Source organism: Cavia porcellus, unplaced genomic scaffold (genome assembly GCF_034190915.1).
Source record: "Cavia porcellus strain 051 isolate PalLab524CR breed Dunkin Hartley unplaced genomic scaffold, mCavPor4.1 scaffold_26, whole genome shotgun sequence".
In the NCBI taxonomy this organism is placed as follows: Eukaryota; Metazoa; Chordata; class Mammalia; order Rodentia; family Caviidae; genus Cavia; species Cavia porcellus.
Window position 1 is genome coordinate 3386008 of NW_026947509.1, and position 20688 is coordinate 3406695.

At 35.7% G+C, this 20688-nt stretch overlaps 1 protein-coding gene and 1 non-coding gene across 13 annotated transcripts in view; one reads left to right on the forward strand and one right to left on the reverse strand.

The window, feature by feature from the left end:
* Enah (ENAH actin regulator) overlaps positions 1–20688 on the forward strand; it is a 139652-nt gene that overhangs the window by 69215 nt on the left and 49749 nt on the right. For all 12 annotated transcript variants that reach the window (XM_063237517.1, XM_063237518.1, XM_063237516.1 and 9 more), the window contains exons 2-3: positions 5528–5693; positions 11805–11982. In XM_063237517.1, the coding sequence (XP_063093587.1) occupies positions 5528–5693; positions 11805–11982 (344 nt within the window). The remainder of the gene's footprint in view (positions 1–5527; positions 5694–11804; positions 11983–20688) is intronic.
* On the reverse strand, positions 1486–1592 carry LOC111756477 (U6 spliceosomal RNA). Its single transcript, XR_002790959.1, has one exon. It is a non-coding gene; the product is annotated as a U6 spliceosomal RNA (small nuclear RNA).

A 20688-nucleotide genomic window follows, 5' to 3' on the forward strand; every position in this document is an offset into this window, starting at 1 on the left:
CTGACTGGACCTCCTGTGGCTTCTCTTTCTGCCTGTCTTTTAGGGATGCAGACTGACTTAGTCTTAACCGTGTCCCTTCACAACTTGACACAGATTCGTATGGCTGTTACTACTTCTCTAGTAATACCTAAGCTCCTATCCATATCTGAGTTTATATTTGACTTCTCCTAATGTTTCTTGGCTTTATTTAGAATTAACGGATCTTGAAATTTTAGTTTCATCTTTTTTTGAAGGGGTAGGGTTACCAGAAGTTGAACTCAAGACCTCACACTTGCCAGGCAGTTTCATATTGGTCAGAAAAATATCTTTCTTTCTTTCTTTCTTTCTTTCTTTCTTTCTTTCTAACTTTGTTGGCTTCTTGAATGTGTTTATTTGGAGATGCTCTTGTTGCTATCGTTATTGCTTTCCCAGGGACATTGATACCACCATACACTTGGCTAGTGACTAAGTGATTTAGATATATAACTGTCTCTGGTACCCACAGAAAACTGGCTCAAGGACCCCATTAGAAACCAAAATCTACATGTGTTTACGTCATTTTTGTAAAATGGTATAGTGTTTGCATACAACCTACATATGTATTTCCATGTACATAAATCATAGGTGTCCAAACTGTTGGCTAGCCCTGGCTACATTAAATGAAGAGGAATTGTCTAGTGATTCATATAGCAGTCTTTTCACAGCATTCAGCTTGATTTGTCATCTTACTTTTTAAAGTAGACAACATTACTGAAGTCAGCATTCATGCTTGTGGTAAACTCTTGGATTTGGCAATGATTTAAGCCTTTGGCCTTAGGAAATTCACAGCTTTCTTGACAAGATTTGTTTTCTGTTGGTGCTGTTACTGGAGTTTAAACCCAAGGCCTTGGTACTGAGCTGTATCCTCAACCTTCTTTTTTATTTTGAGGCAGTGTATTAGTCTGCTTCTCTGTTATTTTACTATACACCATAACTGACACTTGCAACTTAAGAGAGGTTATTTTGCTCATAATTTTCAGTGAATTCAGTCCATGGTCATTGGCTCCCAGGCAGAAGGACTCAGCAGGGAAAAATTGCTCACCTCACAACAAAAAGGAGCAAAGGGAGGAGGACCTTCATGTCATGTTCCCAGTGACCCATACCTTCAGACCAAGTCCTAGTTCTTAGCAGTACATTCAGTACAGTGCCCCCACATTCTAGTTATTCTCTAAAAGCATCACCTCTGAATATACGAGACTGTGAGGAGACATTTGAGGTCTAAGCCATAACACATGGGAGTCTCAATGAGTCGTCCAGGCTGAGCTGAAATCTGCAGTCCTATCTCAGCCTCCAAGAGTGCTTCTAAGTGCATGCCACCATGCCCAGTCTGAATCCTTAACCAGCCATTACTGAGGCATCAGCATCAGTAGCCATAGTAGGCATGTTGATAAAGATTAAAGAAAATTGCTTTAATGTATTTTTTGTTGCTTAATACAAATCAAGAGGTTTAGTTGTGTCTGTTTTATTAAAAATATGGAACACTTCACGAATTTGTATGTCATCCTTGTGCAGAGGCCATGCTAATCTTCTCTGTATTGTTCCAATTTTAGCATATGTGCTGCCAAAGTGAGCACTTAGTTGTGTCTTTTAATGACACCAAAAGAAGCTGTTTCTTCAGTTAGCAGTTGTTGGTACTACTAATGAAAAAGACAAGTTGAGCCTTATTAGTAATGCCATCACTTTAATCAGTAGCCAAGCATAAAAATTGAAATCAACAATTTTACTTTCCAAATCTCTTTCAATAGATTTGGCTATAACCTAGAGAAAAATCTGATCTTTTATCAGAACAAATCAGATCTGCCATGCTTTCTATTCATTGTGTAATTAACTCACTCTCAGTAAATGGGTCTTACCAGGAGTTGATCAGGCTTCTGATTTCCTGAAATATGTGTATAGGCTTAAATAAAAGAGACAATGTCATGTGGTTTGGGGGTCCAGGAAGGCCAGACCTTTCTTGGAGCTAAGACCAAGACTTTTCTGGACTGCCCACATTTATTGAGTCCTTAACGTTAAATGAGGTGGAGGGAGAAGAGGACACATCAGAGACAAAAAGCCCTGAAAATAAAACAGACCTGGAGAAATTAGAACAAAGCCACTCCAAGCAGTAAATCTTGCTAATGAAAGAGAATTATCTTATCTCTAAAGTTGGTAGTTATTGCCCTGGAATAGGAGGGAGAGCCAGATGCTCGCAGCTGTAGTCTTCTCTTGCCTTCCAAATGCTGTGAATATGAGCTTTCCCAACAAGGGCAGAGAGTACTGTGGGCAGTGCCTTAACCCTTACAGCCCTAGTCCCCAACACTTCTAGTAATTTTAATTTTTTTTTTTTTGCAGTCAAACATGCTGCTATTTAGCTGCTTTTTCTAACAGTCTATTAGAATTATAACTTTTTTTGTTGAGATGATAGGCTTTTTTAGTTCTGCTGTTTTGTCTATGAAAATTTCATTGATGTATATCAAATTTGGCAACATACTTTGTCATATAATGTCTTTTTACATTGTAGTCTTGGAAAATACAGGATTTCCCTGCTAGTTAAGTAAGCATAGTATCTTATTCTCTCAACAAAAAATTACTCATTGGTCTATTTTTCATTGAGCACACTTTATACCTTTTCTTTTTTGGGTTTCTATTTTCTCTTGAGATGACATTAAAGCCAGGCTAGAAAAAAAATGCAATAATTGTATTTTTCTAGAATTAGCAGTTGTATGTATTATGAGCTAATTTTTTATTTTTTTGTACCTGAGATCAAACTCATGACCTAGCGCTTGTCAGGCAGGCACTTGCGCCGCTGAGCTAAATTCCCAGCCTGCAAAAGTGTTTTTGAAACAACTTTTTCTAGTCTAGCACAGCTCCAAACAAGTATTTTTACTAAATTATTTTATGAAATAACACAGTTATTATACAGTTTAATAAGTTATTATACAGTTATTATACAGTTTAATAAGAAAACCTTGCACATCTGCTTGGTAACAGTAAATTCCTGGTTTTACATATGTAGTGTGCTGAAATACTACTAGCAACTACTATTGTGATTTTTTTTTTTAAGTTCACAGACATGTGGAACCCCTCATGCACAGGGTTCCCATCCCCTGACTGTGGTGTAAACTGCACCTTGCCCTCCCCGCTCAAGTCTGTTTCTTGTACAGCCCATGCTCAACACTGCGCAACTAAAGTCAAACAATAATAAGCATCATCAGCTCTTCAGAGCCACATTCTGCCAACTTTTTAGACACTTCTGCTATAAATCATCTCTAGGTTACTTAGAGTACCTAATAAAGTGTAAATGCTGTGCAGTTGTGTATTATTTAGGTAATATTGACACGGAGAAAAAGAGTACACCTCCATACAAATATAATATTTTGAGCTTACTTTGATACAGAGTAGGTTGAATTTGTAGATTGGGAAGCTTTGGGTATGAATAGTGACAGTTTCTTGATGATTAACTGCAGTCAGAGGTGTTGAATTAACATTGTATTTCAGTATTTGGAGTTTCTCTAGCAACCCACTGAGCAGCAGTAGATAGGAAAAGGTGTGAGAAAAACTTTGGGGGCTCTTTAGTTTTATATTTCCTATACTTTTATTTTTTTAAATTTAATCATAGAGTGACTTACTTTACAAAAAGGACCATTGCTTGTATTGGGACATCTTGAAGAAACACTACTCCTTGAACCCTGGGAACAGAATGTAGGCCCAGAATACTAATTTTTAAAAACTGGAAAGTACTGTTCTAATTAATTTACAGATTTATTGAATTGTTACTAATAACTTGTAGTAGATTTGTTAAATTATAAACTATCAGAGGCATGTTGCCTTTCATGTAATCTTTGTATAGGTATATAAAAGTCAGTATTTCTGTTACAAATGATGAAAACATTTCAACTGCTATATTGACAAATACCCATTAATTAATGTTTTAAAAATAATTTGTGCTTTAGTTATTGGCTTTTTTTCTACTTCAAAAAATATTTACCAAGAAATTTTAGGACAGCATAAAAGTTTAGATAGTACTACTGAATTTGCTACACAAATACTGTCACAAATTAGTTTTTGTAAAATTTCCATAACAGAAAATTATAAACATTTGTAACCTCTGTTATGAAGCACATATGCTGTACAGAGCTGTAACACCTTTGGGTGACTGTTGGTGGGGTCCTCAGTGCCAGGACAAGGGAGAGTTGTAGCATTCAGTGACCACCCCCTACCCCACCCCCACCCCCCGCATAGCAGAAGCTTGAGGAAGGGTCAGTGTGAGGTGACTGGTTCCTGAGGCTGTTTGAGAAGAACCTACTTGATTGTTTGAATCTTTGAGGTTGAACTGGTAGAGTGAGCAGTGTTCTTTCTGAGGATGGAGTTGTGTGTGCTTCTTAGGAGTATCCGCCTTGATTACTGCTTAAGTCTCAGAAGCATCACAAGGGTTTTCTGTGTGGAGTTTGAGTTATTGTAATTGGAAAATCACTAGCATAAAGTTTATATTGCCTGTTTCTGATGTTCACTTTTGGTATTTGATTCTTTTAAAAAAATAAAATGTGGTTGGATATGGTAGTGCATGCCTGTAATCTAGGCATTTCTGGAGGCTAAGGGAGAAGGATTGAAAGTTGGAGCTTAGCTTGAACAACTTTGCACACTTAGCAAGACCTTCTCTCTAAATAAAAAGAATAAAAAAGGGTATGTGTAGCTTAGTGCAAAGACCCTGGATTCAGTATCTAGTACCACCAAAATAAATAAGTAAAATAAATAAGGTAAAATTTGAATCACTTTTTTCACTTCAGGAGTATTATAGTCTATTTGAAAAATGAGCTTACTCCAAAATATGAAATCGACTTCATCTTTACATTTTATTTATTTGTATATATTAGTCTGATTTAGAAACAGACAACTAAAATTAACAAAACAAAGACTTAAAAAACTTATAAACTTGATCTTTTCCTTTTTAATATTTGTGGAGTTATAATTTTCAATTTAGTAGGATCCTTAGAAATCATCTCAGTTTTGCTTTTACACTTTCAGGAGTGTTTTTGCATAGGTTATAAAGCTGCTTGGGAATCAGAAGTTTACTCACACTGCCATCCATTGATTGTGACAGTTCCTTGTCTCAGGCCAAGAGTCTTATTTGAATTTGTTAGGCTATGAAGTGAGCCCAAAGATAAAAGACATGATCATTATAGACAGATGTAATATGCATGTGCACAGTTAAACAACTGACAATTGACTTGTATTTGTAATTGTATTTGATTAATGAAGGAATTAGATGCTCGCATTTAGAAAAAAATAGCTCTTGTGTGGCTTGTTTGGGTACTCTTGTGTTCCTTGTTCCCCATTTGTTCCTTACCACTTTTTGTGTCTCGACTTTTCCCTGCAAGGTAAGCTTTCATCCTGCTCACTGTTTACAGCACCCAGTACAACACTATATATTGCGTGACTGTTGGTTTGACTAATGCTGGCTTGTATGCCTATGTGGGACTTTCAGCTTGTTTTAAATATCTTAAGTCTGAACATTTTTTTTTTTTTTCAGTGAACAGAGTATCTGTCAGGCGAGAGCTGCTGTGATGGTTTACGACGATGCCAACAAGAAGTGGGTGCCAGCTGGTGGCTCCACAGGGTTCAGTAGAGTCCACATTTATCATCACACGGGCAACAACACGTTCAGAGTGGTGGGCAGGAAGATCCAGGACCACCAGGTAAGGACTAGCTAAACTGCTACTGAAAGGTGATCCTCTTGGTATAGTCAGGGAAATAAAGCAGTGCTTCAAAATTGCTGATAAAAATAATCTCTCTGGGCAAAACTAACTATAGCTTTGCTTCTCTACCCTTTCAACTTTTTATGAATCTTAAATGTAAACAGAGATTTAGAACTAATTGTACAAAAACATAAATGTAGTTTTCTGTATGAGTCTTCGTTAGATCTTCTGATTTTTTTTTTTAAGTAATTTGTGTCTTAATAAGAGAAGAAAATGGTACAGAGGGGAAAGGAAGAGAGTGAGATTGAAATATAAGTTTAAATATCACATATATCTTGTGAAAAACTCAAAATATAATTAATAATTATAATTATGTAAAATTTAATTAATGTAAGTATAATTATAAAGTAAAAGATAGGTAATAGGAAGTAGGGAGATCTTTTTCAAATGGGAAAAGGATGAAAGAAGAAGTGATCTGTTGTATACATGTACCAACTCCATATAAGGAATATAATCATTTTGTACTATAAACCTGTACTGAATAAAAAAATAAAAACTGAAAAGAGAAAAATTGATCAATGTGTGATAATTTATTCCACAAGATGAATGTAATGATTATGTATCACAAACATAAGCTAATAATAAAAATAAAAAGATAAAAGTAAATTTCAAACAAATGCTAATTGTGTATTTGTCTGCTAGCTGATTTCTTATTCTCTAAAAGATCAGGAGTAGTAGACAAAGGAAAAGATAAGATAGTTTTGCAAACATTAACTACACACTGACAGCACCAAGAACTTTCATGAGTTATAGACTTAAAAATACTTTTGAGGTGTATTTTTCAGTGATATTGGAAATCAAATGATATTAAAATTGTCCTGTTCCTCACACAAGAAAAATACAACAAATTTTCTTTAATGCCCAGTTAAGCTTATTGTTAAATAGAAGTAGATCCCTAGTATTCCATTAGGATACATATTTGTAAAAGAATTAAACTGTCCTTAGTTTTTCCCATAAAATCTTTGGAAATTCAAAATTGATCTTATAAATAAATAATAAGATGAAATTACTATGAAAATGAGAAAATACTTACACTGGAGTGGTAAGATAACTACATATCTAAACTGACCTAAGATGGACAAGTCTTGACAATATATACTGTATTGTGTTGATGGGGAGCTTAACCCAAAGAAAGAAAACCATACCAAAAAGGAGTGAATTAGCTACATAAAAATAAATAGAACTAATTAGCTTAAAAGCTACATCATTGAAAAGAGAAACAAGACAGACAAGAAGAATCAAAAAAAGAAAGAAAAGCTATAGATAGATCATATTAAGAATGAAAAAAACACTCAAGTTGCAGGAAGGAAACAAGTTGTAACTGAAACTTTATACCAATAAATGGGCCATTCTGTAGAAAAATATAATTTTTAAAAACTAACAGAAAGTGGGGCTGGGGATTTAGCTCAGCAGCATAAGCGCCTGCCTTACTAGTGTGCAGTCATGAGTTTGATCCGTGGTACCAAAAAAAAAAAAAAAAAAAAAAGATATAAGGTGTCCTGAGCTTTTTTAAAACTCCCAAGATACTTCCTGTCAAATCATCACTGAGTATGCTATTTTATAAGGCCAATATAGTTCTTTTTTTTGTCTTTTTCGTTTTTATCGGTACCGGGAATCGAACTCACGACCGCCTGCTTGCAAGGCAGGTGCTTATGCCGTTGAGCTAAATCCCCAGCAAGGCCAATATAGTTCTGATATATAAAAAAGAACAGTTTGACACAGGAAGATTATAAGCCAGTCTTACTTAATGAACATGCACTTACAAACATCGAAGCATTCCTCAATACAATCCACAGACCAGTGTGGCTACATGATGAAAAAAGCAAAACATCACCTCTGGGTGAAGAGGGGGTTCTTATTCTTCATTGCAGTGGATTGAAAGGTAGTTTAATATTAGCTAACCTAGTGATATAATTTACTAGGACAAAAATCTATAAGAAGTGTGAGGTTCTAGGAAAAAAATTGATAAAATTCAAATCAGTATGTAATAATTCCCAGCATGTTGGGTATGAAAACAGGTTTTCTTCCAGTGAGAAAAGAGGAAATAAATTTATGTACACTTTACTGGATGGTATAGTGTTGAGAGCATTTCTGTTAAACCTGTGAATTGGTTTTAACCACTTCCATTCATTGTGGCAGAGAACATTGTAGCTAACGTGAGGTACAAAGAAGGAGCAGAAGCTTTAAAGATGGAAAAGGAGGCAACAGTTGACATCATTGACCAGTAATAGAAATGTTTACATCAAAAAAATCCCCAAAAGTATCTACAGACAGACTGTTACTAACAAGATTATTCAGCAGGGTTGTTAGGAACAAGGTTAGTATTTTAAAATCAGTAATTTTTAAAGATAACTAGCAAGAATAGTATATGAAGTTATACCCAAATACTTAAAGGAAAGGGACACTATGGTAACTACTATTAAGTCGGGTTATCTTGTGGTGAAATACTATGTTGCTTAAATTGTTCTGTTCTGACCTGTATTGTTATGTTCTGTTCTGACCTGTATCTCAATCTCCCCCCTTTTTAAAAATTTATTTATTTATTATTATTTTTTTAATTAAGGGAAAAAATTTTTTAAAATTAGTAGGATATATTATAGTAACTATTTTGATTTCCTGTTAACTTGATTTGAAGCCCTGTATTGCTCTCACCATCTTGTTTTGACTGATTTTACTCTATTCTGTTTTGCTTGATAGTATCAAGTTTGAGGGTATAGGCAACTACTTTGAAGGCAATAAGATTCACTATGATGTCCATTCTGGTTTGACTATTATCTTCTTTTGAAGTCCTGTAATGTCTCCAATATTTAGGTTTTATTGGTTTTGTTCTGCACTGTTTTGTTCAATTTTATTATACCTGATAATACAGGCAATTCTTTTTAAGATAGCAAGAGGCATTATGGTAACCATATCCTCACTATGCAGTTCATGCTGGCCTACAACCCACTTTGTAGCCCACGCTGGCTTGACACTCTCAGTGATCCTTCTGCCTCAGCCTCAGCTGGGATTAAAGTTTTGTACCACCATACCTGGCATGCTAATTGTTTATGATGTTCTTAACTATCCTTAAATTCATGAAGTTTGTGACCTTGGAGGGAAGATGCAATTAAGAATGTTGATGTAAAGCTTATAAGCAAGTAAGAACTGTTAATACAGTTGTGATAAGTATAAATTACATCACAACATGGCATAAAAGAATCATGTTTGTTGAGTAGATAGGGAAAATGGGAATGGGTGGCTTCATAGACATGATTGATACTGAGTCAAGTCACAAGAAAGAGAACACGTTTCCTGTGCTACATGATCTCTTGTGGCACCAATCTGGACTTAGGGCCATGGATCTGCAACTTGAGCTTTGGTGGCGATCAGGTCCAAGCCCAGCAGTATGTTTTATGGCTCTCCTGTAAATATAGCTCTGTTCCAAGAAAAAGTTTGCAAGTCGAATTTGTTCATAGGTCTGACAAAGTGAGTCTTAGCCATCTTTAACACAAATATACAGTGTAAAGCATAGAAAAACCAGACACACAAAAATACAGTAATTTCCCAATTGTACTGTACTACTGTAAAAGTTCACAGCACAAGTGTCTATAGGTTGTGGACTTACTGTAGTTATCATTAAGTGAAAATAGGCATTTTTCTCATAGTTTTAAGGATTATTTATAGTGTTGTCTCTTCTCAAAGGTTAAGTAAATGAAAGAATTGATTCAAGAAATTAAAGAATTGGCCACTAAAGCCAAATAAAATAGAATTAAGATAATAGTACAGGTTAAGAGCTGAAATAAGTTCATTGGAAATCAGATATACCAAGGAGAGGATCTGCTCTAACATACTTGAAGAGTCTAGTTGAGAGATAGAAAATCAAGTGACACCATAAGAAGGGGAAACCAGTGCAGACCCTGCAGGCAACAAAATGAGCCGGGGCATCTTGAGATGGTGTAGGGTAGCAGCTTTGAAACTTGGGTAAAATGTAAAAGTTCCTGGGAAAATAAAATTTTGTAAAACTCTTGAGAAGAAATAGAGTATCTGGGCAGTCTTATTATTTATAAAGAAATTAAGGCCATAGTTAAAATTTCAGAAGAAGAGAAGTTTGGGTTCAAGTGACTATGTTTTGTTTGTATGTATGTTTAACTAATTAATATGTTTAACTTTTAATGAAATAATACCAACATTATAAAACTTTTTACAGAAGTCACCAAGAAAAGGATCAGTTATTACTTTACTTTGAGCTCAGCATAACTTTAAAAAAAATTTTTTTTTATTATTTTGAAGGTAATAAAATACAACAGAACAAGACGGAACAAAGCCAATTTAGACAGTGTAGTGAAATTAGTACAGAACTTCACAGCAGGTTACTGGGATAACAGTAGTAGGTACCATAGTAAATCTCGTTATCTTCAAAATAGTTGCTCTTTCAATCAGGTATAGCCAAGTAAAACAAAATGCAGAAGATTGTAGAACTTGTTAAAACAGAATATTGAATAGAGCAATACCATGAATCAGAATAAAGCAAAACAGTAGAAAAAATATTTGCCTTCAAAGAGATGGTAGAAAGAAATCCCCCTTATTTGCTATATTGCATATGGTCAACCTCCCAAGAGATGCTCAGATCTCTGGCTCCCATTTGCTAACGGGGTGGGGAGGGGTGGGGTGGGATGTTTGATTCTCAGCCCATGCACTGGTAGGCTCACTACCACTTAGCTGGGAGGTGAGCTAGTTGCTTGGTTCCCAGTGCCCTAAGTTCTAGCATGGCGCGTATCTCAGGAGTTGCTGGTGGTTCTCCCTCTGGGACCATCACAGCCTGCCACACTACAGCCTGCTTACCAGGGAGTCGAGCTGGTTGCTTAGTTTCCCAGCATCCTAAGTTCCAGCATGGCGCGGATCTCAGGAGACGCTGGAGGTTCTCCCTCTCGGGCAGCCGCAGCTTGCCAAGCTACAGCTACTTACCAGGTGGGCGAGCTGGGTGCTTGGTTTTCCAGAGCCCTAAGTTCCAACATGGCATGGATCTCAGGAGATAGCTCAGCATAACTTTGATAATGAAACTTTCTTGAATACAACAGAATGAAATTGCAGGTTAATTTTACTTGAAAATACAAAGATCTTAGCATTAGGCATGCTTCCACATACTGATGGAAAGTATGAAACAGCTCATGGGAGACTCTGTCTAGGATCACTTTAAGAAAACTTTCTTTCATAGTGTCAGGGAAGAGAGAACTGTACTTGGTATTACCACATCTTTTCAGCATCGGATTGTGACTCCTAGGCAGTGTAATCGAGCTAAGAAAAAGAAACACTATTATGTACAAAGACTGGAAAGGAAAAAATAAAGCCATCACATGCTGATGTTATGAATATATGTGGGGGGGGGTGAACATATTAGGATTTATAGATTAGAATGGTTAGAATTAACTAACAGATTAATAGAATTAAAAAATTCAACAAGGCCTCTGAAGACATTGTCGTTATACAAAAATCAGGTTTCATAAGACAGAAGATGAAAACTTTAAATATTACAAATTTTTAATTTGCAGTAGTAACAAAAATTTATCAAATACCTAACAAATCTAATGAAAACATTAAAGACCCCTATGGAGAAAGATATCAAGTATTAAAAATCAATCTAAATAAAAAGCGGTATATGATACTCATGTTACCAGTTAATTTTATGATACCAGTTCTTCCAAAGTTGATCTGTTACAGTTAGTGAAACCTTAATCAAAATTCTGAAAATAATTCGGTGGAAATTATAACCAGAATATAAAATGGTAGCTTGACTGAGAATACCCAAAGCAACATTGAGAAACTAAGTCAGATGAATACCCAGAGGCTCTTGTGACTTAATTAAGCTATGATCATTAAAGACACTATGGTATTGGCAAAAGGTTAGACATATTGACAAGTGGGACAAAACAAGTCATTTAAAGTACGAAAAAAGGTGAGCTACAAAGGAAGAAGGCACTGGATCAGGTGGACAGCCTTTTGAAACATTGTCTCAGTTGTTCCTTGATTTTGTAAGATTTTAGCTTGACTTTATAAAGAATTATTGTCTTTTAGGTCGTGATAAATTGTGCCATTCCTAAAGGGTTGAAGTATAATCAAGCTACACAGACTTTCCACCAGTGGCGAGATGCTAGACAGGTGTATGGCCTCAACTTTGGCAGCAAGGAAGATGCCAATGTCTTCGCAAGTGCCATGATGCATGCCTTAGAAGTGCTGAATTCACAGGAAGCAGGTAAGCATCTTACCTCTTGGGTTGAGCTGAAGTGCTGTGGATATACTAAGGCCTGTCTTGAGCATTTACATCATATATTTATTTGAAATAAAATATTATCTTGAATTTTTTTTCAAAAGTGTGAAATTCAGTCTGTTGATGCTTGTGTAGTCTAAGAGGATAATTCTATGAGCTTAGTCTGATTATCTACCAGCCTTCTCATTTGAAGTTGCTCAGTGTGGTGGTTCTTGCTCTAGAAACTTAAGTATGTTGTAGGAGGAGGCCCAGAGGGGATGCAGTGTGCCAGAGTAATAACACATCTTTAACAGTGTTTTACTTGAGAGTCACATATTCTAAGCTACTATTGACCCCTTGAACTTCAAGTAGGACAAGGACTCTTTCCTCATAGGTAAAAAGTTGGTTCTAAAAACTATTTGAAAATTTAGGGAGAATGCCCTTAGGGATGTAAATCATGAATGATGTCTCCTCTTACATGTGTTGCTTAGAAAGATTTGTGGAAAGGATTTGCTTAACTACAGGATTTACAAACTGTGTGTGTATCAAGAATTAGGTCAGTTTTGTCTTGGTTTAAGAAATAGTAAAAGAAATATACCAAAGGTATGCTTATTTCTTTGAAGAGATAGTTTTGTAAATAAAAATTATTACATATTAAAATAAATATGATTTGTCTGTCATATTTAGTAATAATTGTAATTATATAAATTATATGAACAAAATTTATATGTTTTTATAGAAAAGAGTTATCAGAGGAAAATTTGATATTTTCTTGAATGTATAGAAGTTTGAAACTTTGCTGGAGATTTAGTTTAATGACATAAGCACCTGCCTAGCAATCGTGAGTTGAATCCCAGGTACCAAAAAACTCTATTATAAATATGTGTTTCTTTTTCTTTCTTTTTTTTTTTTTTTGGTACTGGGGATCAAACTCACGACTGTGCACTTGCCAGGCACTTACGCTGCTGAGCTAAATCCCCGGCTTAAATATGTGAATTTATGTTTATATCTTTCCTAAAAAGGATTGAGGGACTGGGAGTAGCTCAGTGCAGAGCACTTGCCTCATATGCACAAGGCTCTATATTCAATCCCCAGCATTGCAAACAAACAAATAAATGGGTTGAAGCATCTAGCCCATGTTTTAGTCTGTTTTAAATATGAGTTTTGGAGCTAGAAGACATTTTGAAATCTTGCAGAAAGTTAGCTTGTTCTACCTGTGCATGTTTCATATTAGATCTTCTGAGGAAATCAATATCTGTAGTAACTTGGACCTTATTTTCATATTTTATCTATTTTGAGGAAATAAATGATTTGAATTTATTTTGGTTTGTCTCTCAAGTCCAGAGAGCAGCATCAGACAAGACAGTCTCATTGTCTTATGTACAGGTCACCTCTGTGATAAGACTCTGTGCCTTTATTATGGACATTAGTACCTGACCAGCATTCTGTCCTGGATGTAGGATTGCTTTCATTAATTTCATTTCATGCAGAGAAGAAACAGTACTTGTCATGGCTTTACTATACTATTAATTAGATCAATGTTGTAGTTTGGAGAGTATGTACAGCAACATTTTATCTTCCCTATGTTTGGAACATCTGCTGTTTTTATTTCTGAACCTTCTGAAGAGTGTCCGATGGTATTAAGAAGTAAATATTATTTAATGTAGTCCAGATTATTGTTTCTTATTTTTTAATCAGATGAAATGATTGTTTTTAATTTGAGTATTCATGTAATTTGCTTTCAAGCTAGTGCTTTTTTTCCCTTTGTGATCCTTTGCAACTAAGTCTTAATATACAGAGAGACTCAACTCTATTCTCCTGTAAAGTAATAAGCGTTAAAAAATAATATTCCACATTATAGAAGGTTTGGTGAATAGGAAAATTGTGCATACTTAACAACACTAAACAACATTTTCCTGTGACAAAAAATTTATAGGATTCTTCTTAGGTAGCTTTATCCTTCTCTGTCAAAAGTGCAATAGTAATACCATGGGCTAAAGGAGGAAGAAAGGTAGGAGAGGCTAGTCAGTGGTAGTCATCTCTGCCTTGTGGACCAAGGCACTGGCAAATAAGCTTGGATCTATAGTTTCTTCATTGGAAAAAGCAAAACATTGAAATAATTAAATTTCTTTCTTTCTTTCTTTTTTTTTTTTTTGTCTTTTTCGTTTTTTATCGGTACCAGGGATCGAAATCACGACCGCCTGTTTGCAAGGCAGGTGCTTATGCTGCTGAGCTAAATTCCTAGCCCCGAAATAATTAAATTTCTAAATAGTCTAATTTATTTAGGAAGTAAAAATTTTCATATATTACTTTATTAAACTCCAGTTTCTGATTTTTAATAGTATTATTGACCTAGCTATAGAAGAATAGGAGGAGGTGGTAGTTGTTAAAAATTAGCAATATCCTTGGGAAAGGATATAATTTCTAGTAAAGATTCTCAAACTAAGACATATATGTCCCCCACCTCAGTATTATTAAGCATACCCAGTAATGTCAGATAATCATATGTTTGCCGGCAGAGCTCTTTTGCTTTGAGTTCACAGCCAATGCTCTGGTGAGTTAGCTATTGTCTTTTTGCCAAAGCCAAATTGAGGAAGCTTAACTGTGTGTTCCTTCCCTGAACAATCAATGGTCTGATAAAACTGGTTAGCATTGAAAGAACATCCTTAGTCATAAAGGAAAAGCAACTAAGGCTGTGAGTCTTAACCTATTTCTTAATGCTGTTACTGTTTAAAACTATTTTTCTATATTCAGTATTGTTTCTGTTTTTAGCTTATGAAGTGTTAATATCAATATTAGTCATTGTTATTATTGGTTAATCCTTTTTAGTGATTTTCAGATTTTTCAGTTATGGTCACCTCTGTTTGAACAGTCTCTGGTGAAGCTCAGCATATAAATGGACCAAAAATCATGCATTTATCTTTGATTAACATGGAGTTGAGGCCGCTGCCACTAAGGCACCTACATGGATCTCCAGAACTGGATGTAAAAATCACTAAGCCATCTTTTTTTTTTTTTTTTAAATGATAACCAGTGATCCCACATACCCTTCCAAATCCTCTAAATTCTCTTTCTTTTTTTTTAATTAAGAAGTCATTGTCACCTTTACAGCATATTGTGTGTGTATCATATTTCTATTTTTTTTTTATGGAAAAGGGTAGATGATAGGAATGTTTTCCTTATTTTGTTTTTAGTGTGGCATACAATTACCTAATATACTGGACAGGAGAGAAATATAGTAGGTTATTGAGATTTCAAAAAACAAACTTCACATGTTTTAATATTTTTGAGAAAGGGACAAATTAATGGTCTTCGTACAGTGCGCCTTTCCGTTTCTCCAAAAGAAGTTGGCTTAATTTTAAACAAGTACATTACCCAGACAGGTATTTTTGATTTTAGTGTTTACCAAGTACATTTTTAGGTTTTTGTAAATGATAAGTTATAACTGTAATGTCTACCCTATGGTAATTAGTGGAGATAAATTTTCACAATATGTAAAAGGTTTAAATTGTTTGAAAATAGGAAATAATTTTTAAACGCAGTATTTAAAAAAAGAAAATGATATGCATAACCAGTAAGAGCATTATTCTGTGGTATTCTATTCAGCCAAGATTAACTGTATCTTTCCAGAAGGAAAACCTCAAAGTATTATACTATGGACTAAAAAACAGCTTTTATTAGATTTTATTTTTTTGTCTAGGAGGAATGAGAATGTAGCAAAATATATTGTCCTTGTGATTGAAATTTTTATTAGATTTTTATAATGAATATTGGAATTTCATTTTTGTTTCTTGAGGATAATTTGGCCCACCATAACTTCCACCGTGAACTTTTATGTGAGTTTTATCATTAGTATTAATTTCTTTATGATAAATTGGAATTAATTAGATTTTAAAAGTTCCTAGAAATAATATATGTTGTTCATGGTGACAGTCATATTTTCTGATCTTCTAGATTGCCTTGCCTTACAGTGTGGCACATGCTTTATTGATCTTTGTAACAATTTGCTGATGATATTATCTTTGTTCTAGAAACACCTTGAGGACTTCCAGAACGTCATATCCTGGATCAAAGATTGCAGCCAGATAGTGGTGTTGGTAGCATTTGTACTCAGATCTGAGAATCTAGTCATTCCCCACTGTCTCTTGATATAGTGCCAGGAAGAAGGAAAAAATGTTTTAGAATGGAGACCAAGTGTGCTGGTTTGGAGCACTGGTAAAGTTTATTCTGTTAATGAAAGATACAGGAGAGGAGGTGAGAAGCAGCTTTAGAGGTAGTTTTTGTGGTGAAGAACAAATTTGGTTCTGGAAGTGCTTTATTTATTTATTTTGTAAAGGCCTGGGGATGTAGCTTACTGCAAAGGCCCTGGGTTCAACACTAGTATTACAAAAGCAAAGAAACAAAAAAAATCATATAAATTTGGACCTGAAAGGGTCTCATAGATAATCTTTGGTGTTGCTTTTGCTTTCACTCTTAGCTCTCCTAAACCAGCTAATCTTACTCAGAAGAAAGAGTTTGAGACACATTCAGTCTCACTGTTCCCCAGGGTTAGTGAAGAGCAGCTCTTTGTGGTGCTGCCCATCCTCAATATCTCACACCTGCTTCTTCCTGTCTCCTGTTTATGCAGTCAATTCTCCAGTGACATGAAAGGAGCATGTCCACCATCACTTCGAGTTGGAGGACCCTGACATTAAGGGAGCATGTCCACCGTCACTTGGACTTCAGGGGTGGAATTTTTCTGAGGTTGGACAAACCTAGGGAAAAGCGTAAAGCAGATCAGGCCTTAGAAAGACGATTTCTTTTTTACTACGTTTCTCTAGCTTTCTAATCAAGATCTCTAAGAAAGTGTTAAAAGGCTCTGGAGTGAGGTCAGTTTAGGATGAGAAAAAAAAAAAAGAGGAAAACTTCATTTGCTTTTCCCTGTGTATTTTTAGTAAAGTCCTAGTGGCTTGGTAGGGAGTACTGTGGATCTAGACCAGCTTTGCTGCCCTCTGGTGGCAGGCTGCCTTCTCTGAAGCCCTTCTTATGGCTCTAAAATGTGGATGGAGGTGGTACGTTTGTCAGGAGATTTAATGAGGCAAGGGCATTAACCTTAAACCAGGAAACATTAGATTTGAATACTATTGTTTTTAAAAAACCATAAAATTACATGTGTGTTATTTGGAGAAATAAAAACTGGTGGAAAACTTCAAATTTTCTTCAACCTATTTGTATTCTCTGGTAAAGATCTAAAAGTTTTTTCATGGAAAATTAATGAATTCATTCATTATTTGAGTATCTGTACAAGTCGGAATTAGACATAAGTCTTGTCCTTAAGGATCTTGTATTTTGTTGTTGTTTGAGACAGGGTCTCGCTATGTAGTTCAGGCTGGTTTTGAACTTGCTGTGGAGCACAAGTTGATCTTGAATTTGCAGTGACCCTCCTGTCTCAGCCTCCTGAGTAGTGGGATTACAGGCATGCATTACCACACCTAGCTCAGGGTTTTATATTCTTAAAGGGGAAATAAGACACAACCATAACATAAAACAAACAAAACATTTTATCTGACTACCCAGAATTTCCATTTCTGTGGGAGAAGGCATGAACATAGTCAGGGAATATGGTGGAATGACAAGGCTTTTTGGGCCAGAGCTTGAAAGATGATACATGGGTAAAAAGTAGGCATAGGAAGTGAGGAGGAAAGGATGCCAGCCTGGGAACTAGCACACAAGTGCAAAAGTGTTTGTGGATCAAGAATTGTTTGGCCTGGTGGGATAAGCACAGAAAGATATATCTGAACAAGAATAATATTTGAGATTTGTTGCAAGCTTTCAAGCAGATTGGCTGGTATGAGCCAACCTGAACTTCAAAAAGCTGGCTGTAGATTGAAAAGGCTGAAAGACTACAAAGATTGGTATTCTAACAGTGATACAATGAAGTAAGTTTAAACAAGAAACCAACGTTTGTACTGATTTTACTTTATCCCCTTTGTCATTGAAAAATAATTTTGTCTATCCATTCTTACATGCAAGTAATAGGGGTTTCTGGGAACACATTTGTTAGCGGGGGTATGACACCTAAAATTATTTTGGCTTTGTAATGGAAATCAGTAGTTTGAGAGAAGTAGGTGAAAAATGAAATGTAGTTCAGTAGAAGTTTGAATTTAAGAGTCCAGATTTTATTTAACGAAAAAAAGTTTACATACCTCACAATATGGTAAGGAAATTCCACTAATTTTCTTAGGCTGACACTAAAGTGAAATTAGGGAACCAGTATGTCTAATCTATATTTTAGTATAATCTTTCTACAGTGTTGACTTGCAGAGTGACGGCAACAGAGTGAATACGTTTCCTTTCGAGATATTTTAAGTCTGCTCTGATTATGGCAGTGATTATTTTGGTACCCACAATACCATTGAAGTAGATCTGAAATAATTTTCAGTGTTTTGGGAAGCTAAGTAAATCATGCACATCATGTATTTTAGTGATGCCCACTAGTTCAAAAACAAAATTGCTTCATAACAGTCACAGTACCTGAATTGAACATGACTTTTATATATCATAAAGATAAAAGCAGCTTCTTTAGACAGATTCATTCTAAACATCAGGCTCAGGGTGCTCAGTTAGAATAATGAAATAGCTTCTCACTTTAGGAAGATTGGGAGCCCCCAAATCAAACTTTATACTTCAGAGCTTTAGTTTTCAGGTCAGTATGGCTAGCTTATCTCAGAATTAAGCTTTAGGGAATATGATCTGGGTGACTGTCTCATTTCTCCCAAGAATACTTTTTTTTTTTTTTTAAACCCACTGTGGACACATTAAGACCATATTCTCTTGCAGGTTTGCTTCTCTTCTGTTTTCCCTGGGCTCCCTTTCGGTCTCTTATTTTATGATCCCCTATTCACCTACAAGAACTACCTTAAATTCTAGGCTAGAATTGCCACCAAAAAAAGTGGGCATGAGAGTTACTTATATATCTTTCTCAATTGTTCATTTTTAGCATTATTTTCTAATATTTGTAGTAGTTAATGCTTGAAGTTATTATAGGCTTAGTCACTAAAAGGAAAGTTTGACCATTTAATAGTAGCTAACCCTCTTAAAACCTGTAGATCTCTTCATTATGAGAAGGATTAATGTTAGGGTTACTCTGTACTTGGTGGTTCCCCATATTCTGATTTTTCTTTTTGGACTAAACCAGATGCAGAATCGAAATCTTGAATTCAGAGTCCTCACTTAGAGATTCAAAAAGTGTGGCTTAACAGTCCCTCTCTATACCTTTTTGAGAGGGTCTGAAAGATCTTCCCTTTCTTCATTAGGCTTTGTTTTAGTCACTTTCTTGTTGCTGAAATGCCCAACACTCACAATTTAAAAGGAGGAGAGGTTTGTTTTGGCTCAACATTTGTAGAGGTTTTAGTCCATAGTCTAGTGGCTAGAAGACAGAACAGCATGGCAAAGGGGCATACCATGTCATGGCATGTAGGAAGTAGAGAGCTCAAAGGAAGAGCCAAACTCTTGAGGCTATGTCCCTGCTGACTGTGTCTTCTTTTTTTCTTCTTCTTCTTCTTCTCCTCCTTTTCCTCCTCCTCCTCCTCCTTTTCCTTCTTCTTTTTTTGTACCGGGGATTGAACTCACGATCTTGCGCTCCATACAGGCACTTATACCACTGAGCTAAGTCTCCAGTCCCTGACTGTGTCTTCTGATTAGACCCCAACTCCTAACAGCAAGCCAGCTGTAAGTTTCTATAATGCAGTCATCATTCAAAAGCCACACTTGCACTGAGGCTCTTGGGGGACATCTAGACGTAAACCATAACATGCACTAGCTAAAATGATATACTGTTGGATGATATAAAATAGCCATATAAAATGATGCAAAAGCAGATAAAATAACCCAGCTGTCTTCTGTTAAAATCAGACACTAAAGTTCTTCATATTAGTCCCTTTTCTGTTACTGAAATGGAATACCTGAGGCAAGCCCCTCAAGAAAAGAGGTTTTAACTCACATTTGTGATTCAGGTCATGACCCAAACCTCTGCTTAGCTGACACCACAGTGGTATTCAGACACTTAGATGTGAGGAAATATATTGCCAGACAGGAAGCCAAAGAGCAAACAGGATGGGTACAGCTTCCCCCTCCTATGAAAGACAATTAAGGAATCCGTTTGGGAGCAATGACGAACCCTGTGACCAGCTGGATTCCACATTTTGTTTTGTGTTGTTTTGAGACAGGGTCTCGCTACATATACATAGTGCAGTCTGCCTCAGCCTTCCAAGTGCTGGGATTACTAGCCACCATGCTTGGCCAAGGTTCCAGAATCTAGCTTTAGTAGACTGGGGACCAAGCTTCTGCTACATGAGCCCTTTGGGAACAAATGCTCCCCAAGTAACTGGGATGGCAGCTTACCATGCCCAGCTTAACAGCTTTTAAATACTTTCTAAAATGAATTATTAGAAATTAAAACTGAAATAATTTAGCAAAGTTATTTAGCAAAGTAAGTATAATCCATGTAAACAAAAGCTTTTAGGAGTATAAGCGGATCCTGAGACCAAAACTTTAGAAAACTACTGCCATAACTTACGAGCTTCCTGATGACTGAGCAGAATTTTGTATGTAATCTTTTTGTCTTTTCCAGACAGCCTAGCCAAAAAAAAAAAAAAACATTGAAAATGGGAATTGAATGTTTCTTATTTTCTACCCCTTTGATGTAGGTGGACATGCGTTGCTTGGCCTACA